General features: G+C 41.6%; 1 protein-coding gene across 5 annotated transcripts in view; it reads left to right on the top strand.

Annotated features, from left to right (window-relative positions):
* Positions 1 to 18,719, top strand: part of LOC134353651 (serine/threonine-protein phosphatase 6 regulatory subunit 3-like) — a 150,954-nt gene that overhangs the window by 47,549 nt on the left and 84,686 nt on the right. For all 5 annotated transcript variants that reach the window (XM_063061823.1, XM_063061819.1, XM_063061820.1 and 2 more), the window contains exon 3: positions 4,972 to 5,158. In XM_063061823.1, coding sequence (XP_062917893.1) covers positions 4,972 to 5,158 — 187 coding nt within the window. The remainder of the gene's footprint in view (positions 1 to 4,971; positions 5,159 to 18,719) is intronic.

Raw genomic sequence — 18,719 nt, 5'->3', positions numbered from 1 at the left:
GAGCCAAAGTCACTCTAATGATTGACACACTCCAAAACAATGACCACGCTGCAGCACTTGAATTATTCTTAAAGGCCCTTTCTAATGAATTCCAGCTTGCCGATTGGTAGCTCCTCAGTTGCTGAGAACTTTGCCTTTAAAATCTCGATTGCCGTCCTGATTAAAAAGTAGCTATTTTATGCACCGCTGATGTAAATTGTCCAACTCCGCTCCAATGAGTATTGGAGAAGTTCAAGAGTGTCAGGGGGCAGAAGTGACTGTAGTCGCTATTAGTTAGAAGGGGTGCTTGGGAAGCTGAAAACTCCAAAGCAGATAAGTCATCTGGAGCAGATGGGCTGCACCCTGAATGGTAGTAGCTGAGATTGTGAAAACATTAGTGATGATCTTTCAAGAATCACTTGATTATGGAATGGTTCTAGTGGACTAGAAAATCACAAAAGTCATTCCACTCTTTAAGAAGAGAGGGAGGCAAAAGGCAGGAAGTCATAGGGCAGTTAGCCTGACTTCTGTGCTTGGGAAGATGTTGGAGTCCATTATTAAGGATAAGATTTCGGGCCACTTGGAGCCACACAATAAAATAGGATAAAGTCGTAAGGGAAAATCTTGCCTGAGAAATCTTTTCAAATTCTTTGAAGGAATAGCAGACAAAATAGATAAAGAAGAGCCAGTGGACGTTGTTCACTTAGATTTTTCATTATATTTTATACTTTATTGTTGCCAAACAATTGGTACTAGAACGTACAATCATCACAGCGATATTTGGTTCTGCGCTTCACACTCCCTGGATTACAAATATTAAATATTAAAGATATTAAAAATAGTTAAAATTAGTAAATATTAAAAATTTAAATTATAAATCATAAATAGAAAATAGAAAAAATGGGAAGTGAGGTAGTGCAAAAAAACCGAGAGGCAGCTCCAGATATTTGGAGGGTACAGCCCAGATCTGGGTCAGGATCCATTGAGCAGTCTTATCACAGTTGGAAAGAAGCTGTTCCCAAATCTGATCAGAGAGATGGCATCTGCCGTTAACCTGTTGCTCCAGTAGGCGAATTGCAAAGCATCGAGGTTGACCGGTAGGCTGTGGTTGATGTGTGCCAAAACCAATCTCTCAAAGCACTTCATAGCAATTGATGTCAGAGCCACTGGGCGATAGTCATTCAGGCATGCCACCTTGCTCTTCTTCGGCACTGGGATTATCTTTGCCTTCTTAAAACACGAGGGGATCTTAGACTGAAGCAAGGAGCAGTTGAAGATGTCCGCAAACACTCCAGCTAGCTAGCTTGCTTGCACAGGCCCGGAGAACCCGTCCTGGGACGCCATCTGGGCCCGTCACCTTCCTTGGATTTATCTTCAGGAAGGCCCTTCTAACGTCCTCCTCGGTGACGATGAATCTCGATGCCACGAGGTCCGGTTCATCCGGAGGGAGCGGGATGTTCCTCTTCTAGTTCGAATCTTGCGTAGAATACGTTAAGTTCGTCAGGAAGAGAAGCACCACAGTTATTGATATTCCCAGCCTTTTCTTTGCGCCCAGTGATCTCAGTTAGACCCTGCCATAGTCTACTGGCATCCCTTTGGTTAGCCTGGGCTTCCAACTTGGCTCGATATTGCCTCTTAGCGCCCTTAATGGCTTTCCAGAGTTCACGCCTGGATTCCGTGTAGCGACTGGCATTCTCTGACCTAAAAGCCGCAGCTCTAGCCTTTAAAAGGGACTTGACCTCATAATTCATCCAAGGTTTCCGGTTAGGGAATACCCAGATCGTCTTGCGAGACACACAGTCCTCCGTGCATTTCCAAATAAAGTCCGTGACAGCTGAGGCATACTCATCAAGGTTAGCTGCCGAGTCCTTGAATACTAACCAGTCCACCGATTCAAAGCAGTCACGGAGGACCTCATCCGTTTTCTCCGTCCAACGCAACACTACTTTTGACACCATGACTTCCTGCTTCAGTCTCTGTTTGTAAGCCAGGAGGAGGAGTACGGCCTAATGGTCCGATTTTCGGAAGTGAGGTCGTGGGACGGAACGGTAGGCATCCTTGACTGCTGTGTAGCAGTGGTCAAGTATATTCGGGCCTCTAGTGGGGCAGGAGACATGTTGGTATAACTTTGGCAGCACCTTTCTGAGGTTGACCTGGTTAAACTCGCTGGCTGTATTGAGCAAAGCCTCCGGATACCTGGTCTCAAGTTCACTGATGTTGGCGTACATTAGGCCTTTGACAAGATGCCACACATGAAGCTGTTAAACAAGTTAAGATCCTATGGTATTACAGGAAAGATACTAGCCTAGACAAAAGATTGGCTGACTGGCAGAAGGCAAAGAGTGGGAATAAAAAATGATTCAACCATCATGCTCTTGATCCAGCGGGTAACTGCACTCACCTCAACACTGAACTGATTCCACAACCTATAGACTCAACTTTAAGGACACTTCAGCTCGTGTTCTCAATATTTATTGCTTGCTTACTTATTATTATTATTCTTTTTGTATTTGCACAGTTTGTTGTCTTTTGCATATTAGTTTGTGGTTTTTTTTATTGATTGTATTGCACTTCTTTCTGTGTACTATGAATGCCCACAAGAAAATGAATCTGAGGGTAATATATGGGGACATGTATGTAATAAATTTACTTTGGACTTTTCTGGTTGGCTGCAGTGACTGGTGGTGGATGATTAGTGGTGTTTCGCAGCTGTTTGTGTGGGGTCCGCTACCTTTTATGTTATATGTTAATGATCTGGCTGACAGAATCGATGGCTTTTTGGTCAAGTTTGCAGACAATACAAAGATAGGTGGAGGGCAGGTAGTGTTGAGGAAGCAGGGTGTCTGCAGAAGGATCTGGACACATTAGGAGAATAGGCAAAGAAGTGGCAGATGAGGTACAGTGTAAGAGATGCACTTTTGTAGAAAGAATGAAGGCATAGACTATTTTCTAAATGAGGAGGAAGTTCTGAAATCGGAGGTGCAAAGGAACTTGGTAATCTTAGTGCAAGATTCCCTCAAGGTTAACTTATAATTGATAGTAAGGAAGGCAAATGCAATGTTATCATTCAGTTCGAGAGGATCAGAATATAAAAACAAGGATATAATGCTTTGTAAGGCATTGGTCAGACCACATTTGGAGTGCTGTAAGCAATTTTGAGCCCAATATCTAAGAAAGGATGTTTTGGTGTTGGGGAGAATCCAGAGGAAGTTTGCGAGAGTAACACTTTCATTCCCAGGACCAATGTTTGAAGAATGTACTCACTGTAGTTCAGAAGAATGAGGGGAGGTCTCATTGAAATCTACTGAAGATTGAAAAGCCTAGATAGAAGTGGTCTGGAGAGGACTCCATTAGGAGGGGATGGTCAAGGACCAGAGAACACTTGCCTCAGAAGAGAACATCCCTTTAGAACAGAGAAGAGAAGGAATTTCTTTCGCTCGAGGGTGGGGAATCTGTGGAATTAATTGCTGCATATGGCTGTGGGGGCCAAGTCATTGGGTATATTTAAACAGAGGTTGAAAGGTTCCTGATTAGTATGGGTGTCAGGAGGTTACAGAGAAAGGGCAGGAGAATGGAATTGAGAAGGAAAATAAATCAGCTATGATAGAATGGTGGAATAGACTACATGGGCCAAATAGCCTATTTCTTCTCCTATATCTTATGGATATTATGAGGAATGGACTAGCTTCTATTGGGATGAGGACTTGAACAAATCCTTCTCAGTCTCAGTTTTAGACTCTGTAATGTAACAGATTCATTTCAAATAGTGTCTTGTAAAGTATTCAGCCTTCAACCCTTTGTTTACATAAATAAGTATTGCCACAGGGATTTTCATCAGTTTTTTTGTGAATCACATGTTTTTTTTTCTCCCCACAGTAGAGCCCAAAAAAGCAGGGAAAATTGCAAAGCATGAAAAACTAGAAGTTCAAAAACTGAAATGTCAGCAGTTCAAAAGTATTTATCCCCCTTTGCTCAGTACTTCATTGAACCACCTCTCGCGGCTGCTACAGCCAGTAGTCATTTTGGATAAGTCTCTACTAGCTTTGCACAATGTGATGGAACAAGTTTTACCCGTTCCTTGTTGCAAAATTGTACAAGCTGTGCCAGATTAGTTGGGGAGTGGAGGTGGACAGAAATCTGGAACTCTTGTTAGAGATATTCCATTGGGTTAAGGTCAAGACTCTGACTGGGCCAATTGAGGACATCATTTTTCTTCATTTGAAGCCATTCCATGGTTTCTCCCCAGTTTAAGTTTCTGGCAGAGCCAAGCAGGTTTTTTATCCAGGATCTCATTGTATTCAGCAGCATTCATCTTTTGATCAGTCCAGACCAGATTTCCAGTTCCTGCTGATGAAAAGCATCCCCATAGCATGATGCTACCTCCACCATATTTTACAGTAGGGATGTTGTTATCTGGCTGATGCACAGTATTGAATTTATGCCACATGTATTTTTTTTTTAAAGAAAAAAGCCTATCCTTGCCCATAAAGGCTTTGCAAAGCTTCACTTAAAAGGTACTGTAAAGATGTGGAAGAAGGTCTTGTAGTCAGATGAGACTCAATGGTATGTGTGACATGAATCTAATACTGTGTTCAGGACTGAATAGTGTGCATCTACTTTGTATAGCTGCAGGAGAACTTTTACTTTTTGGTTTTCTAGTTCATTAGAAATAAACTAAGAATTTGTGAGTGTTTTTAAATATCCTTTGTAAGAAATCATGACATTTTAATGATTTATTCTGTAGGCACCAAAAACCTGGACTCCACTAGATCTAGTATTTCATCACGTAATGGGGAATTTGACTTGTCCTTTACAGAGTTTAAAATGCATTTCTTTACACATGTCCATATTGAAAAATTATTTTGAAAATGTTTTGAAATAACCAGAATTTGCTGCTACTGTTATAAAATCAACAGCAGGTTTTGCAAATTACAGACTGGGAGATCCTTTATCAAACTTGACATAAAATGCTCTAAATATTTATTTTTCTAGATATCCCAACATATCGTGTGAACTGCTTACTTCAGATGTAGCACAGTTAAATGATCGACTAGCAGAAGATGAACCTTTGCTTACAAGACTTTACAACTTTTTGGAGAATGACCCACCACTTAATCCTTTGCTTGCAAGTTTCTTCAGTAAGGTGTTAAGCATTCTTATCAGTAGGAAACCAGACCAGGTAGGGGATATGAGCTAAATTTTAGTACTTGTTTAATTTTTAACGTATTAATTATTTCTGAGCTTTATTACTATAAAAGCTAGAATGAAAATCATAGTACATTTTCTTGATTTGAATCACCAAGCCTTCAGACATTCGTCTCTAGTTTCTTGTGCAGGTTGGTTTCAAATTTCTTTTGGGATCTCTCCAGTGAAATGTGTTTTATTATAGATATTTTTAAATGCTTGTGTTGCCCTTCTTAGTTGATCTGAGCTGAGGGCTTGCTGAGTAAGCACAAACATTCGGGATTCCCACATGGAAGCGTAAGCTAGATCTGTAATGATTTCCAAGATGTTCTGTGCTGCTTTACTCAGCATATGGCTCAGTAGTAGACATCAGCTGGTTATTCCCCAGAACCTGTGCATGTAAATCTGCCACAGATCCTCTGTCAGGTTAGATGTGGTGTGGATCCTGACAACATAAGATTAAATTCTCATTTAGACCATATGACAGAGGAGTAGAATTGGGTCATTTGGCCTAATTCTCAACCCCACTCCCCGGCCTTCTCCCCATAACCTTTGATGCCGTGATCAATCAATAACCTATCAAACTCTGCCTTAAATACACCCAATGACCTGGAGTCCGCAGCTTCCAATGGTAATAAATTCCACAAATACACCACCTTCCGGCTAAAGAAATTTTTCTGCATCTCTGTTTTAAATGGACGCCCCTCTATCTTAAGGCTGTGCCCTCTTGTCCTGGGCTCCCCCACCATGGGAAACATCCTTTCCACATTTAATCTGTCTAGGCTTTTCAATATTCAAAATGGTTTCAGTGAGATCTCTCCTTATCCTTCTAAATTCCAACAAGTACAGACCCAGAGCTATCAAACTTTCCTCGTATGATAATCCTTTCATTCCCAGAATCATCCTTGTGAACTTCTTCTGAACCCTGTCCAAAGCCAGCACATCTTAAATGAGGAACCCAGAACTGTTTACAATACTCAAGGTGAGGCCTCACCAGTGCCTTATGCTCTTGTATTCTAGACCTCGAGATGTTTAACTTTACACTTTCAATATATTTTTTATTATTTCTAATAATTTGTACTGCTTATGAATGTCTAAGACCTATGACAGATATTCAGAAGCATTGTAAAAACTTGATAGCTTTAAGCAAAGCTGGAATATGGCTTTGATGTCTATTGTGGAATTTCTTAGCTACTTCATGTGGAGGCCTTTTTCAGGCTTTTCTACTAGACTATATTATATCACACTAGCCCCTTGTGCTGCATAAGGCTTGATCATGTGTGATAGAGATGCTGTCAACCAACAATTTCACTGTTAATGGATACATACAAGATAAATGCAGAACAGTGATAATCTTAGTCTTGTGCAGGTTGTAAGTCACAGTCAGGAAGTTGCAGTGCATTTCGTCATTCTGAATTAGGCCTTGCTGTTATAGCCAACGTGCAACTTTGCCGAAGATTAAATGGGTCGTCCATTGCCATAAACAGTTGATTATTGAACAATGGAATGATATACTATCTAATTTCTTCAATGAGTTCAGAAACGATGTAAATCAGATTTGTCATTACAGGAACTCTGTACGTAGTACCAGAAGTAAAATGCATAAAGAAATGTTTTTAAAAATTAGCAGTTAGGATTTTTTTTGTAGTGTTTAACATCTGGTTATTTTAATGCCATAAATTGTTTTTAACCAATGTTGCACCATATAGTTAGTTGAGCAGTAAGGAGGATACTTCGTACTGTATATTATTTATATCTATGCATTCCTCAAATTTCCCCTGAATTTGCATAGCTCTGTCTCATAACTCTAAGCCCAAATAAATGATGAGATGATAATTTTTCACAATTGGCTTACACGTTCTTATGATTTAATATACTCTTGCAGTCAGTCTTCTAAGGTTGATTTAGACATAGATGCAAACCTTAATGCTTGTCCAAATGTTTATAATAGAAATAACTGATGACTAGTGCAGTGTTTCTTGTCATTAAAAAGAAAATTTAACTCTCCATCATATTTATACATACGCTAGCTTCATTACATATTTTGATTGTTTAACTTCATCTGATTTTTTTTAGTTAGAATAAAAAAAATCTGCCAATGTAAATGGAAATCTAAATTTGTTCTTATAGATAAGTAAATTGTAAATGGTTAGGCCAGGATTAGGACCCATAATGGATAAAAATGGGAACTTGTGCATGGATGCCGAAGGAATTTTGAGGTACTACAGTACAGTGCAAAAAGAATGAGGCACACATACAGTGGCATGCAAACGTATGGGCACCCCGGTCAAAATTTCTGTTACTGTGAATAGCTAGGTGAGTAAAAGATGATCTGATTTCCAAAAGGTATAAAGTTAAAAATGACACATTTCTTTAACATCTTAAGCAAGATTACTTTTTTTATTTCCATCTTTTACAGTTTCAAAATAACAAAAAAGGAAAAGGGCCTGAAGCAAAAGTTTGGGCACCCTGCATGGTCAGTACTTAGTAACACCCCCTTTGGCAAGTATCACAGCTTGTAAATGCTTTTTGTAGCCAGCTAAGAGTCTTTCAATTCTTGTTTGGGGGATTTTCACCCATTCTTCCTTGCAAAAGGCTTCTAGTTCTGTGAGATTCTTGAGTTGTCTTGCATGCATTGCTCTTTTGAGGTCTATCCACAAATTTTCGATGATGTTTAGGTCGGGGGTCTGTGGGGGCCATGGCAAAATCTTCAGCTTGTGCCTCTTGAGGTAGTCCATTGTGGATTTTGAGGTGTGTTTAGGATCATTACCCTGTTGTAGAAGCCATCCTCTTTTCATCTTCGGCTTTTTTACAGACGGTGTAATGTTTCCTTCCAGAATTTGCTGGTATTTAATTGAATTCATTCTTCCCTCTACCAGTGAAGTGTTCCCTGTGCCACTGACTGCAACACCAGCCCAAAGCATGATCAATCCACCCCTGTGCTTAACAGCTGGAGAGGTGTTCTTTTCATGAAATTCTGCACCATTTTTCCTCCAAACATACCTTTGCTCATTGCGGCCAAAAGGTTCTATTTAACTTCATTGGTCCATGGGACTTATTTCCAAAATTCATCAGGCTTGTTTAGATCAACCAACACACATAAAAGTTGCTGGTGAACACCGCAGGCCAGGCAGCATCTCTGGGAAGAGGTACAGTCGACGTTTTGGGCTGAGACCCTTCGTCAGGACTAACTGAAAGAAGAGCTAGTAAGAGATTTGAGAGGGGGAGGGGGAGGGGGAGATCTGAAATGATAGGAGAAGACAGGAGGGGGAGGGATGGAGCCAAGAGCTGGACAGTTGATTGGCAAAAGGGAAATGAGAGGATCATGGGACAGGAGGCCTAGGGAGAAAGAAAAGGGAGGGGGGAAGCCCAGAGAATTGGCAAGGGGTATAGTGAGAGGGACAGAGGGAGAAAAAGGAGAGAGAGAAAAAGAATGTGTATATATAAAAAATAAATAATGGATGGATGGTACGAGGGGGAGGTGGGGCATTAGCGGAAGTTTGAGAAGTCAATGTTCATGCCATCAGGTTGGAGGCTACCCAGACGGAATATAAGGTGTTGTTCCTCCAACCTGAGTGTGGCTTCATCTTTACAGTAGAGGAGGCCATAGATAGACATATCAGAATGGGAATGGGACGTGAAATTAAAATGTGTGGCCACTGGGAGATCCTAATTTCTCTGGCGGACAGAGCTTTCAGCGAAATGATCTTCCAGTCTGCGTCGGGTCTCGCCAATATACAGAAGGCCAATTCGTGACAACCATGTTCCAAACCTATTCTGGTATCTGCCCCCCACTTTTCCTTCGCTACATCGACGACTGCATTGGCGCTGCTTCCTGCATGCATGCTGAGCTCATTGACTTCATTAACTTTGCCTCCAACTTTCACCCTGCCCTCAGGTTTACCTGGTCCATTTCCGACACCTCCCTCCTCTTTCTAGATCTTTCTGTCTCTATCTCTGGAGACAGCTTATCTACCGATGTCTACTATAAGCCTACTGACTCTCACAGCTATCTGGACTATTCCTCTTCTCACCCTGTCTCTTGCAAAAATGCCATCCCCTTCTCGCAATTCCTCCATCTCCGCCGCATCTGCTCTCAGGATGAGGCTTTTCGTTCCAGGATGAAGGAGATGTCCTCCTTTTTTAAAGAAAGGGGCTTCCCTTCTTCCACCATCAACTCTGCTCTTAAACGCATTTCCCCCATTTCACGCACATCTGCTCTCACTCCATCCTCCCGCCACCCCACTAGGAATAAGATTCCCCTTGTCCTCACCTACCACTCCACCAGCCTGTGGGTCCAACATATAATTCTCCGTAACTTCCACCACCTCCAACAGGATCCCACCACTAAGCACGTCTTTCCCTCCCACCCCCCCCCCCCGGCTTTCCGCAGGGACTGCTCCCTACGCAACTTCTTTGTCCATTCGTCCCCCCCATCCTTTGATCTCTCTCCTGGCACTTACCCTTGTGAGCGGAACAATTGCTACACATGCCCTTACACTTCCTCCCTCACTACCATTCAGGGCCCCAGACAGTCCTTCCAGGTGAGGTGACACTTCACCTGTGAGTCGACTGGGGTGATATACTGCGTCCGGTGCTCCTGATGTGGCCTTCTATATATTGGCGAGACCCGACGCAGACTGGGAGATCGTTTCGCTGAACACCTACGCTCTGTCCGCCAGAGAAAGCAGGATCTCCTAGTGGCCACACATTTTAATTCCACGTCCCATTCCCATTCTGATATGTCTATCTACGGCCTCCTCTACTGTAAAGATGAAGCCACACTCAGGTTGGAGGAACAACACCTTATATTCCGTCTGGGTAGCCTCCAACCTGATGGCATGAACATTGACTTCTCAAACTTCTGCTAATGCCCCACCTCCCCCTTGTACCCCATCCATTATTTATTTATTTATATACACATGTTCTTTCTCTCTCTCTCCTTTTTCTCCCTATGTCCCTCTCACTATACCCCTTGCCCATCCTCTGGGCTTCCCCCCCTCCCCCTTTTCCTTCTCCCTAGGCCTCCTGTCCCATGATCCTCTCATATCCCTTTTGCCAATCACCTGTCCAGCTCTTGGCTTCATCCCTCCCCCTCCTGTCTTCTCCTATCATTTCGGATCTCCCTCTCCCCCTCGCACTTTCAAATCTCTTACTTGCTCTTCTTTCAGTTAGTCCTGACGAAGGGTCTTGGCCCGAAACCTCGACTGTACCTCTTCCTAGAGATGCTCCCTGGCCTGCTGTGTTCACCAGCAACTTTTATGTGTGTTGCTTGAAATTCCAGCTTCTGCAGATTTCCTTGTGTTTGAGGCTTGTTTAGATGTTCCTTTGCAGACTTCTGCCGCTGAGGTTTGGCTGCAATGAGCAAAGGTATGTTTGGAGGAAAGCTGAAGATGAAAAGAGGATGGCTTCTAAAACAGGATAATGATCCTAAACACACCTCAAAATCCACAATGGACTACCTCAAGAGGCGGAAGCTGAAGGTTTTGCCGTGGCCCTCACAGTCCCCCAACCTAAACATCATTGAAAATCTCTGGATAGACCTCAAAAGAGCAGTGCATGCAAGATGGCCCAAGAATCTCACAGAACTAGAGGCCTTTTGCAGAGAAGAATGGGCGAAAATCCCCCAAACAAGAATTGAAAGACTCTTAGCTGGCTACAAACAGCATTTTCAAGCTGTGATACTTGCCAAAGGGGGTGTTACTAAGTACTGACCATGCAGGGTCCCAAACTTTTGCTTCAGGCCCTTTTTCTTTCTTGTTATTTTGAAACTGTAAAAGATGGAAATAAAAAAAGTAATCTTAAAATATTAAAGAAATGTGTCATCTTTAACTTCATGCCTTTTGGAAATCAGGTCATCTTTTACTGGCTTAGCTATTCACAGTAACAGAAATTTTGACCAGGGGTGCCCAAACTTTCACATGCCACTGTATATATTGCTAGGGTGCTTAAGACTTTTGCACTGTAATGTAAATTTATGTATTGCATTGTACTGCCACAAAAAAAATTAATTACATGCGAGTGATGATAACCTGATTCTTATATAGATTTCTATTGTGGACTATGAGTGAGAAGGGAGCAGGGAGAAGGAAATCATGGTTGGGAAAGGGGGATGGAAGAGGGGAAGGAACGGGAAGCACCAGAGAGACATTCTGCAATGATCAGTAAACTAATTGTTTGGAATCAAATGAACTAGCCCAGTGTCTCAGGGCTGGGTGTGTTTGCATCTGCGCCATCCCCCCATTCCTTCTCTGCCACCTGTCCTACATCCCTCTTACAGCGCCCCACCCTCACCATTCCCAGCATCCTTTGCTCCCACCAGATTTACAGACTCGTTTTGCTCCACATTGACAAATGTAGTACTGTGCAAAAGTCTTAGCACTCTAGCTGTAAATACGAGCCTTAGAGTTTTGCACAGTTCTATGGTTCATTAGAAAAAGGCTGCATTCAAAGAAATAGTGAAAGAAGGTACTGGGTACAGTAAACATTTATACATCAGTGTCTTAGGGAAAGCTGACTGAGTTGTGTCCCTGCATTTTGAGGGAATTATTTAGACATTCATCATGATTTCCCAATGCTATTGAGTACAATGAGGTGGTCGCAGAGAACTGGCAAGTAGCAAAGATTGCTCCTTGGTTTAAAAAGGATAAGTATAAGCCTAAGCAATTGTAGGAAAGTTTTCAGAAACATTAATTCAGGGTAAGATTAGAGTCACTAAGAGAAAAATGGATTATTTAAGGCAAGTAAATAGCATTTAATTAGTTTAATATAACTTTTTAAAGAGGCAGTGGCTAGAGTTGCAGTTCTATGCATGATATGTAACATAGAACACTACAACACAGTACAAACATTTCAGCCTATGATGTGCCAACATTTTAACTTACTAAGATTGATCTAACTGTTATCTCCTACATATTACATTGTTTTTCTATCATCCATGTGCCTATCTAAGAGTTTCTTAAATGCCCCTAATGTATCTGCCTCTATCACCATCCCTGGCAGGGCGTTATGCACTCACCATTCTCTGTGTAAAGAACTTACCTCAGACATAGTGTACTTGAACTTCCATAAGGCCTTTGATAAGGTGCCATATAACAGGACTTTGAACTGAAGTATGTGGCTTAATAGAGGCATTGATAGCAAAGAAATGAAATCAGCTAAATAATGAGCAGCAGAGGGTTGTGATTTTTTGTCCTTAAGTACTGGAGGAAGGTGAATTAATTGGTAATTTGGTTTATTATTGTCACAGGTGCTGAGGTACAGTGAAAAACTTGTCTTGCATACTATCTTTGCAGATCATTTTCATTACAACAGTGCGTTGAGGTACTACAATGTAAAATAATAGTGCCAACTAAAGTGTTACAGTACAGAGCAAGTGCAGTATAGATAGACATTAAGATGCAAGGTCACCAATGAGGTAGATTGTTAAGTCGAGAGTCCATCTTACTGTACCAGAAAACTGTTCAATGGTTTATAAGAGTGAGATAGAAACTGCCCTTGTCTCTGGTTGTGTGTGTTTTTGTATCTTCTACCTGATTGGAGTGAGAAGAAGAGGGAATGTTCAGGGTGGGTAACATCTTTGATTATGTTGCTGCTTTACCAAGGCAGTGAAAAGTGTGGATGGAGTCCATGATGGGTAGGCTTGTTTCTGTAATATGCTGAGCTATGTCTAGAAGAAGGCTTGTTATCAATGACATGCAGTACGTCATGAAATGTAGTTGGACTGTCCATGATGGCAAAGGAGGAGAAGCTGTTCCTAAAACAATGAGTGTTTTTAAGCTCCTGTACCTTCTCCCTAATGGTAATAATGAGAAGAGAGCATGTCCTGTGTGCTGGGGGTCCATAATGATATCCATCTACAACATTATGTGGTTTGATGGGCAGAGCAGATGTGATACATCCAACTGTACCAAACTACACCCAGGGAGAATGCTTTCTATCCTGCAAAGGTACAATATTAATAAGGATGAGCGGAGGCATGTCGAATTCCTTTTGCCACCTGAGGAAGTGGTTGCTGGTGAGCTTTCTTGGCTGTGGGATCAGCAAGGTTGGATTAGGACAGGCTATTTATTAGTGATGCTCACTCTTCGAGGCTTGAAGCTCTCAACCTTCCCAACCTCAGCACCATTTACATGTGCATCCCCTGCCTCCCTTCCCAAACCCCCAGGTTATGGTTGTTCAGGTGATGGAAATAGCCACTCTCCTCTCCTATCAGATTCCTTCGTCTCCAGTCCTTTGCCTTTTCCACTTAGCAGCTCCCAGCTTCTTCACCCCCCCCCCCACCCACTGGCTTCACCTACCACCTTCTGGCCAGTGGGTAGAGCCAGAAAGTTGTTGTAGTGAACAAAGTAGAAACCTTCCATTGATGCTATGAGCCAAACAGCTGCCTCTTGTGTTGTAACCATTTTATGATTTACATTCAACACAATTAAGTGCCCTTGAACAAGTTTATGTTAGTTTATCCATTTATCAAAACTGGCTAGGCAAAAGAACATTACTGGCCTTTGTGCACTGTCAAAAGCTGACTGCTGTTTTGGTATCAACCTGAGGAGGAAGGTTAACTCCAGCAGTTTTTTGAAAGTAGTAGCTTTTTCTACAAATTTTGTTTCCTCCACCCTTGTATCTTGCAGTGTAAACAACATTGTTACTCAGAGAATATCAATTAACTGACTGCTGTGAACATCCTTCACCAGAGTTTACATCCCTGACCCTGAACCCACAACAGTCCCAAACCCATGACTCTTCCTGATTTTTCTGGCTCTATTTGTGTTCTGCCAGGTTAATTTTTCTCATGAAAGTCAATTCTACTAAACTGATAAGAAACTAATGTTACATTTTTTCTCCCAATAATATAATATAATTAATTGGCATTCCAGTACAATTCCTTTCCCTATTGAAAGCTCCATCAGCTTCACTCATTCTCAAATTGCAGACTACCCCTCCATCATTAAAATTAAGACACAAACTCTTCTGCATGAATTAAAAACTGTATATTGTAAAATGTTCAAAGTAAAATTTATTATCTGAGTACATGCATGTCACCACATACAACCCTGAGATTCTTTGAAAAACTGCATGTTCCTTCCATTCTCAAATCTCCATTTATTTTCCGTTGTTTTCTATTTATTTATATATATTCACTTCACCTGCATGCTAAAATTTGGTGAAATTCTCCTTGGTCATTGGAACAGCTTTTACATGTTTGGGTCTTCCCTTTCACTTTACGAATGGGCCTTCTATGTTGCCATTCTAATGCAGCTCTAATTAGATTCTGCAATTTGTTTCACTTAAACTTGAGATAATATCCCATTATCTTTGGCTCCATGTGCAGAGTGTGCCCTCGCTACTAATTTCACTCCTTTCCTTATCCATTTTCATCTGGTTGATCCAGAATTTTTGCAGTTTCTGTGTTCTCAAACTGATCAATTTCTGATTTTACAACAGCCACCAATTTCCATGTCAATACCATCATTAGTCCGTTTGCTGGTGGTACTATTATCTGTGTTTACTGTGTATTACTGTAAAACTCAGCTGTTCTGAATCAAAATCAGGTGTATTATCACCGGCATGTAATGTGAAATTTGTTAACTTAGCAGCAGCAGTTCAATGCAATACATAAAGTAGCAGAGAAAATAATAATAAGTAAACAAGTAAATCAATTACAGTATACATATATTGAATAGAAACATAGAAAACCTACAGTGCAATACAGGCCCTTTGGCCCACAGTGCTATGCCGGATGTACACTTAGTTTAGAAATTACTTCGGGTTACCCATAGCTCTCTATTCTTCTACACTCCATGTACTTATCCAGGAGTCTCTGAAAAGACCTTATTGTATCCACCTCTACCACCATCACCAGCAGCCACTCACTACTCTCTGCTTTAAAAAAGACTTACTCCACATCTCCTCTGTGCCTACTTCCAATCACCTTAAAACTGTGTCCTCTCGTGTTAGCCATTTCAGCCCTGGGAAAAAGCCTCTGACTATCCACACGATCAGTGCCTCTCATCATCTTGTACACCTCTATCAGGTCACCTCTTATCCTCTGCCACTCCAAAGAGAAAAGGCCCAGTTCACTCAACCTACCAGAACTGAGCACAGTACTCCAAGCGGGGTCTGACCAGGGTCCTATATAGCTGTAACATTACCTCTCAGCTCTTAAACTCAATCCCATGATTGTTGAAGGCGGATGCACCATATGCCTCCTTAACCACAGAGTCAACTGGTGCAGCAGCTTTAAGTGTCCTATGGACTCGGACCCCAAGATCCCTCTGTTCCTCCACACCGCCAAGACTCTTGCCATTAATACTATATTCTGCCATCATATTTGACCTACTAGAATGAACCACCTCACACTTACCTGGGTTGACCTCCATCTGCTACTTCTCAGCCCAGTTTTGCTTCCTATCAATGTCCAGCTGTAGTCTCTGGCAGCCCTCCACACTTTCCACAGCACCCTCAACCTTTGTGTCATCAGCAAACTTACTAACCCATCCCTCCACTTCCTCATCCAGGTCATTTATAAAAATCATGTAGAGAAGGGGTGCCAGTACAGATCCCTGAGGCACACCACTGGTCACCGACCTACATACAGAATATGATACGTCTACAACCACTCTTTGCCTTGTGTGAGCAAGCCAATTCTGGATCCACAAAGCAATGTCCCCTTGGATCCCATGCCTCCTTACTTTCTCAATAAGCCTTGCATGGGGTACCTTATCAAATGCCTTGCTGAAATTCATATACACTACATCTGCTGCTGTACCTTCATCAATGTGTTTAGTCACATCCTCAAAAAATTCAATCAGGCTGATAAGGCACGATCTGCCTTTGACAAAGCCATGCTGACTATTCCTAATTATATTACAGGTTTCCCCCGCCATCCAAAGGTAGAGTGTTCCTATGAAACGGTTCGTAAGCCGGAATGTCGTAAAGTGAATAAGCAATTACCATTTATTAATATGGGAAAAAATATTGAGCGTTCCCAGACCCAAAAAATAACTACAAAATCATGCCAAATAACACATAAAACCTAAAATAACAGTAACATATAGTAAAAGCAGGAATAATATGATAAATACACAGCCTATATAAAGTAGAAATACTTTTCTGCAAATTGCAGCACTGTCCAGCGCAGCGAAAATCTCACGGCAGCACTCTTGGTGGAAGTACTCTCGGCAGAAACACTCTGTCCAGTAACCTTTAAGCTATGAAGCTGCCAAGTCATACCAAATAACACATAAAAATACACGGCCTATATAAAGTAGAAGTAATGTATATACAGTGTAGTTTCACATACCGGAACCAGGAAGACACAGTTTCCTCCAAATGCCATTTCTCATCGAGACTGTTAGCCTATTGAGAGCATCTCCAATGTTGGCGATTGCCAATTTTATATTGTATTCTTTCCAGATCTCTCACAAAGACGCTTCAGAGTTGCCCTCTCTGTCAATGGTACTTACAATAAAACGCATCACATTTTGCATACAGTAAGCCTTAATTGTGGCTATTAGGCCTTGGTTGCACGGCTGCAGCAATCATGTTGTATTTGGCGGTAAGAGCGCAACACGAGTGTTACCGCCATACTCGATAATGCCAGGTGGATGAGCAGCACAATTATCAACAATCACAAGACACTTATTATCGAGGTTATTTTCTGTACAATATTTTTCAACAAAAGGACTATCCACTCATGTACTCGGAAAAAAGCACTTGAGTATTCCAACCACTTGGATGTAAACGGAACACAACGGGAAGTGCTTTCTTATCAACGCCTTTAAGTGCCCTTGGATTTTCTGAATGGTACACTGGTAGAGGCCCAAGGACAGCATCACTGGTGGCGTTAATAATAGGCATTGGGGTAAATCTGTCCGTTGATGCCTTGTGTTCCTTAGCCTGCTTTTCTTCTTTCGAAATAAATGTCTTGTTCGGCATTTTTCTCCAATAAATTGCAGTTTCCTCACAGTTAAACACTTGCTTATACGAATAACCACCATCTGTAATTATTTTCTTCAGTTCTGCTGGGAACTTTTCGGCAGCTTCCGTATCAGCCGAAGCACTCTCCCTGGTAAACGTTAAACTATGAAGCTGCCCTCGCCTCAGAAACCGATGAAACCACCCATGATTACCTTTAAATTCCACTTTCGCAACACTTTAATCACCATTGTCCAGTGCTTTCTGTTTCAGCTTATTAAAAAGACTGACTGATTTCTCCTTAAGTATAAGAAAACTTAATGGAACACCACGCTTTGTACACCCATCAATCCACTCAAGCAATAGACTTTCTATTTTATCCATTATTTGATGCTGACTAAGAGAGACCACTTTGCTACGATCAGAACCAACAGTAACATAGGCAGCTTTCAAAATTCTTTCTCTCTGTGTATAAATAGTGCGAATGGTGGACGCAAGTTCAACGCGTGGACACTGTCCTTACTTCATTTACCACAATCGAAACATTTAATTATGTCCAGTTTTGTGCTGAGTATAACACCCTTACGAGCTTTTTTAGGTTTTTTAGATACCTTGGAACTCATCTTGCTAACAGATGCACAAAATAAATTGAGATAAAGCATGTGTTTAAGCAATGGCGGCTAGAACGCCGTTCCGGGGGAGGAGCTTAGCTGTTTGGGCATGCGCTGCCTTTTTACGTAACAGTGAAAACACCTTCTGTTAGTGAAAACAGGTAACTAATGTTACCTGTTTTGTAACAGCGAGGTGTCGTAAAGCAAAAGTTCAGAAAACAGGGGCCACCTGTATGCCTTTCCAAATGTTCATAAATCCTACCTCTCAGGATCTTTCTCATCAACCTACCCATCACTGAACTAAGACTCACTGGTTTATAATAATATCCTGGGCTATCTCTACATCCCTTCTTGAATAAGGGAACAACACCTGCGACCATCTAATTGACCAGAACCTTATTGATGATGCAAAGATCATTGCCAGAGGCTCAGCAACCTCCTCCCTTGCTTCCCACAGTAGTGTGGGATGTATCTCGTCCTGTCCTGATGACTTCTCCAACTTGATGCTTTCCAAAAGTGCCAGTACATCCTCTTTCTTAATATCTATGTGCTCAAGCTTGTCAGTCTGCTCTGAATCATCCCTACAATCTCCAAGATCCTTTTCCGTAATGAATATTGAAGCAAAGTATTCATTAAGTATCTCTACTGTCTCCTCTGGTTCCATACATAAATTTCCATTATCACACTTGATTGGTCCTATTCTCTCACATCTTATCCTCTTGCTTTTCACAGACTTGTAGAATGCCTTGGGGTTTTCCTTAATCCTGCTTGTCAAGGCCTTCTCATGGCCCCTTCTGGCTTTCCTAATTTCATTCTTAAGTTCCTTCCTGCTAGCCTTATAATCCTCTAGATTTCTATTATTACCTAGCTTTTCAAACCTTTCATAAGCTTTTCTTGACTAGATTTTCAGCAGCCTTTGTACACCACGGTTCCTGTACCCTACCGTCCTTTCCCTGCCTCATGGGAATGTATCTATGCAGAACACCACGCAAATATCGCCTGAACATTTGCCACATTTCAGCCGTACAT

Source organism: Mobula hypostoma, chromosome 11, assembly GCF_963921235.1.
Source record: "Mobula hypostoma chromosome 11, sMobHyp1.1, whole genome shotgun sequence".
In the NCBI taxonomy this organism is placed as follows: domain Eukaryota; kingdom Metazoa; phylum Chordata; class Chondrichthyes; order Myliobatiformes; family Myliobatidae; genus Mobula; species Mobula hypostoma.
Note: the sequence above shows the minus strand (reverse complement) of the source record. Positions and strands in the feature narration are given on the sequence as shown.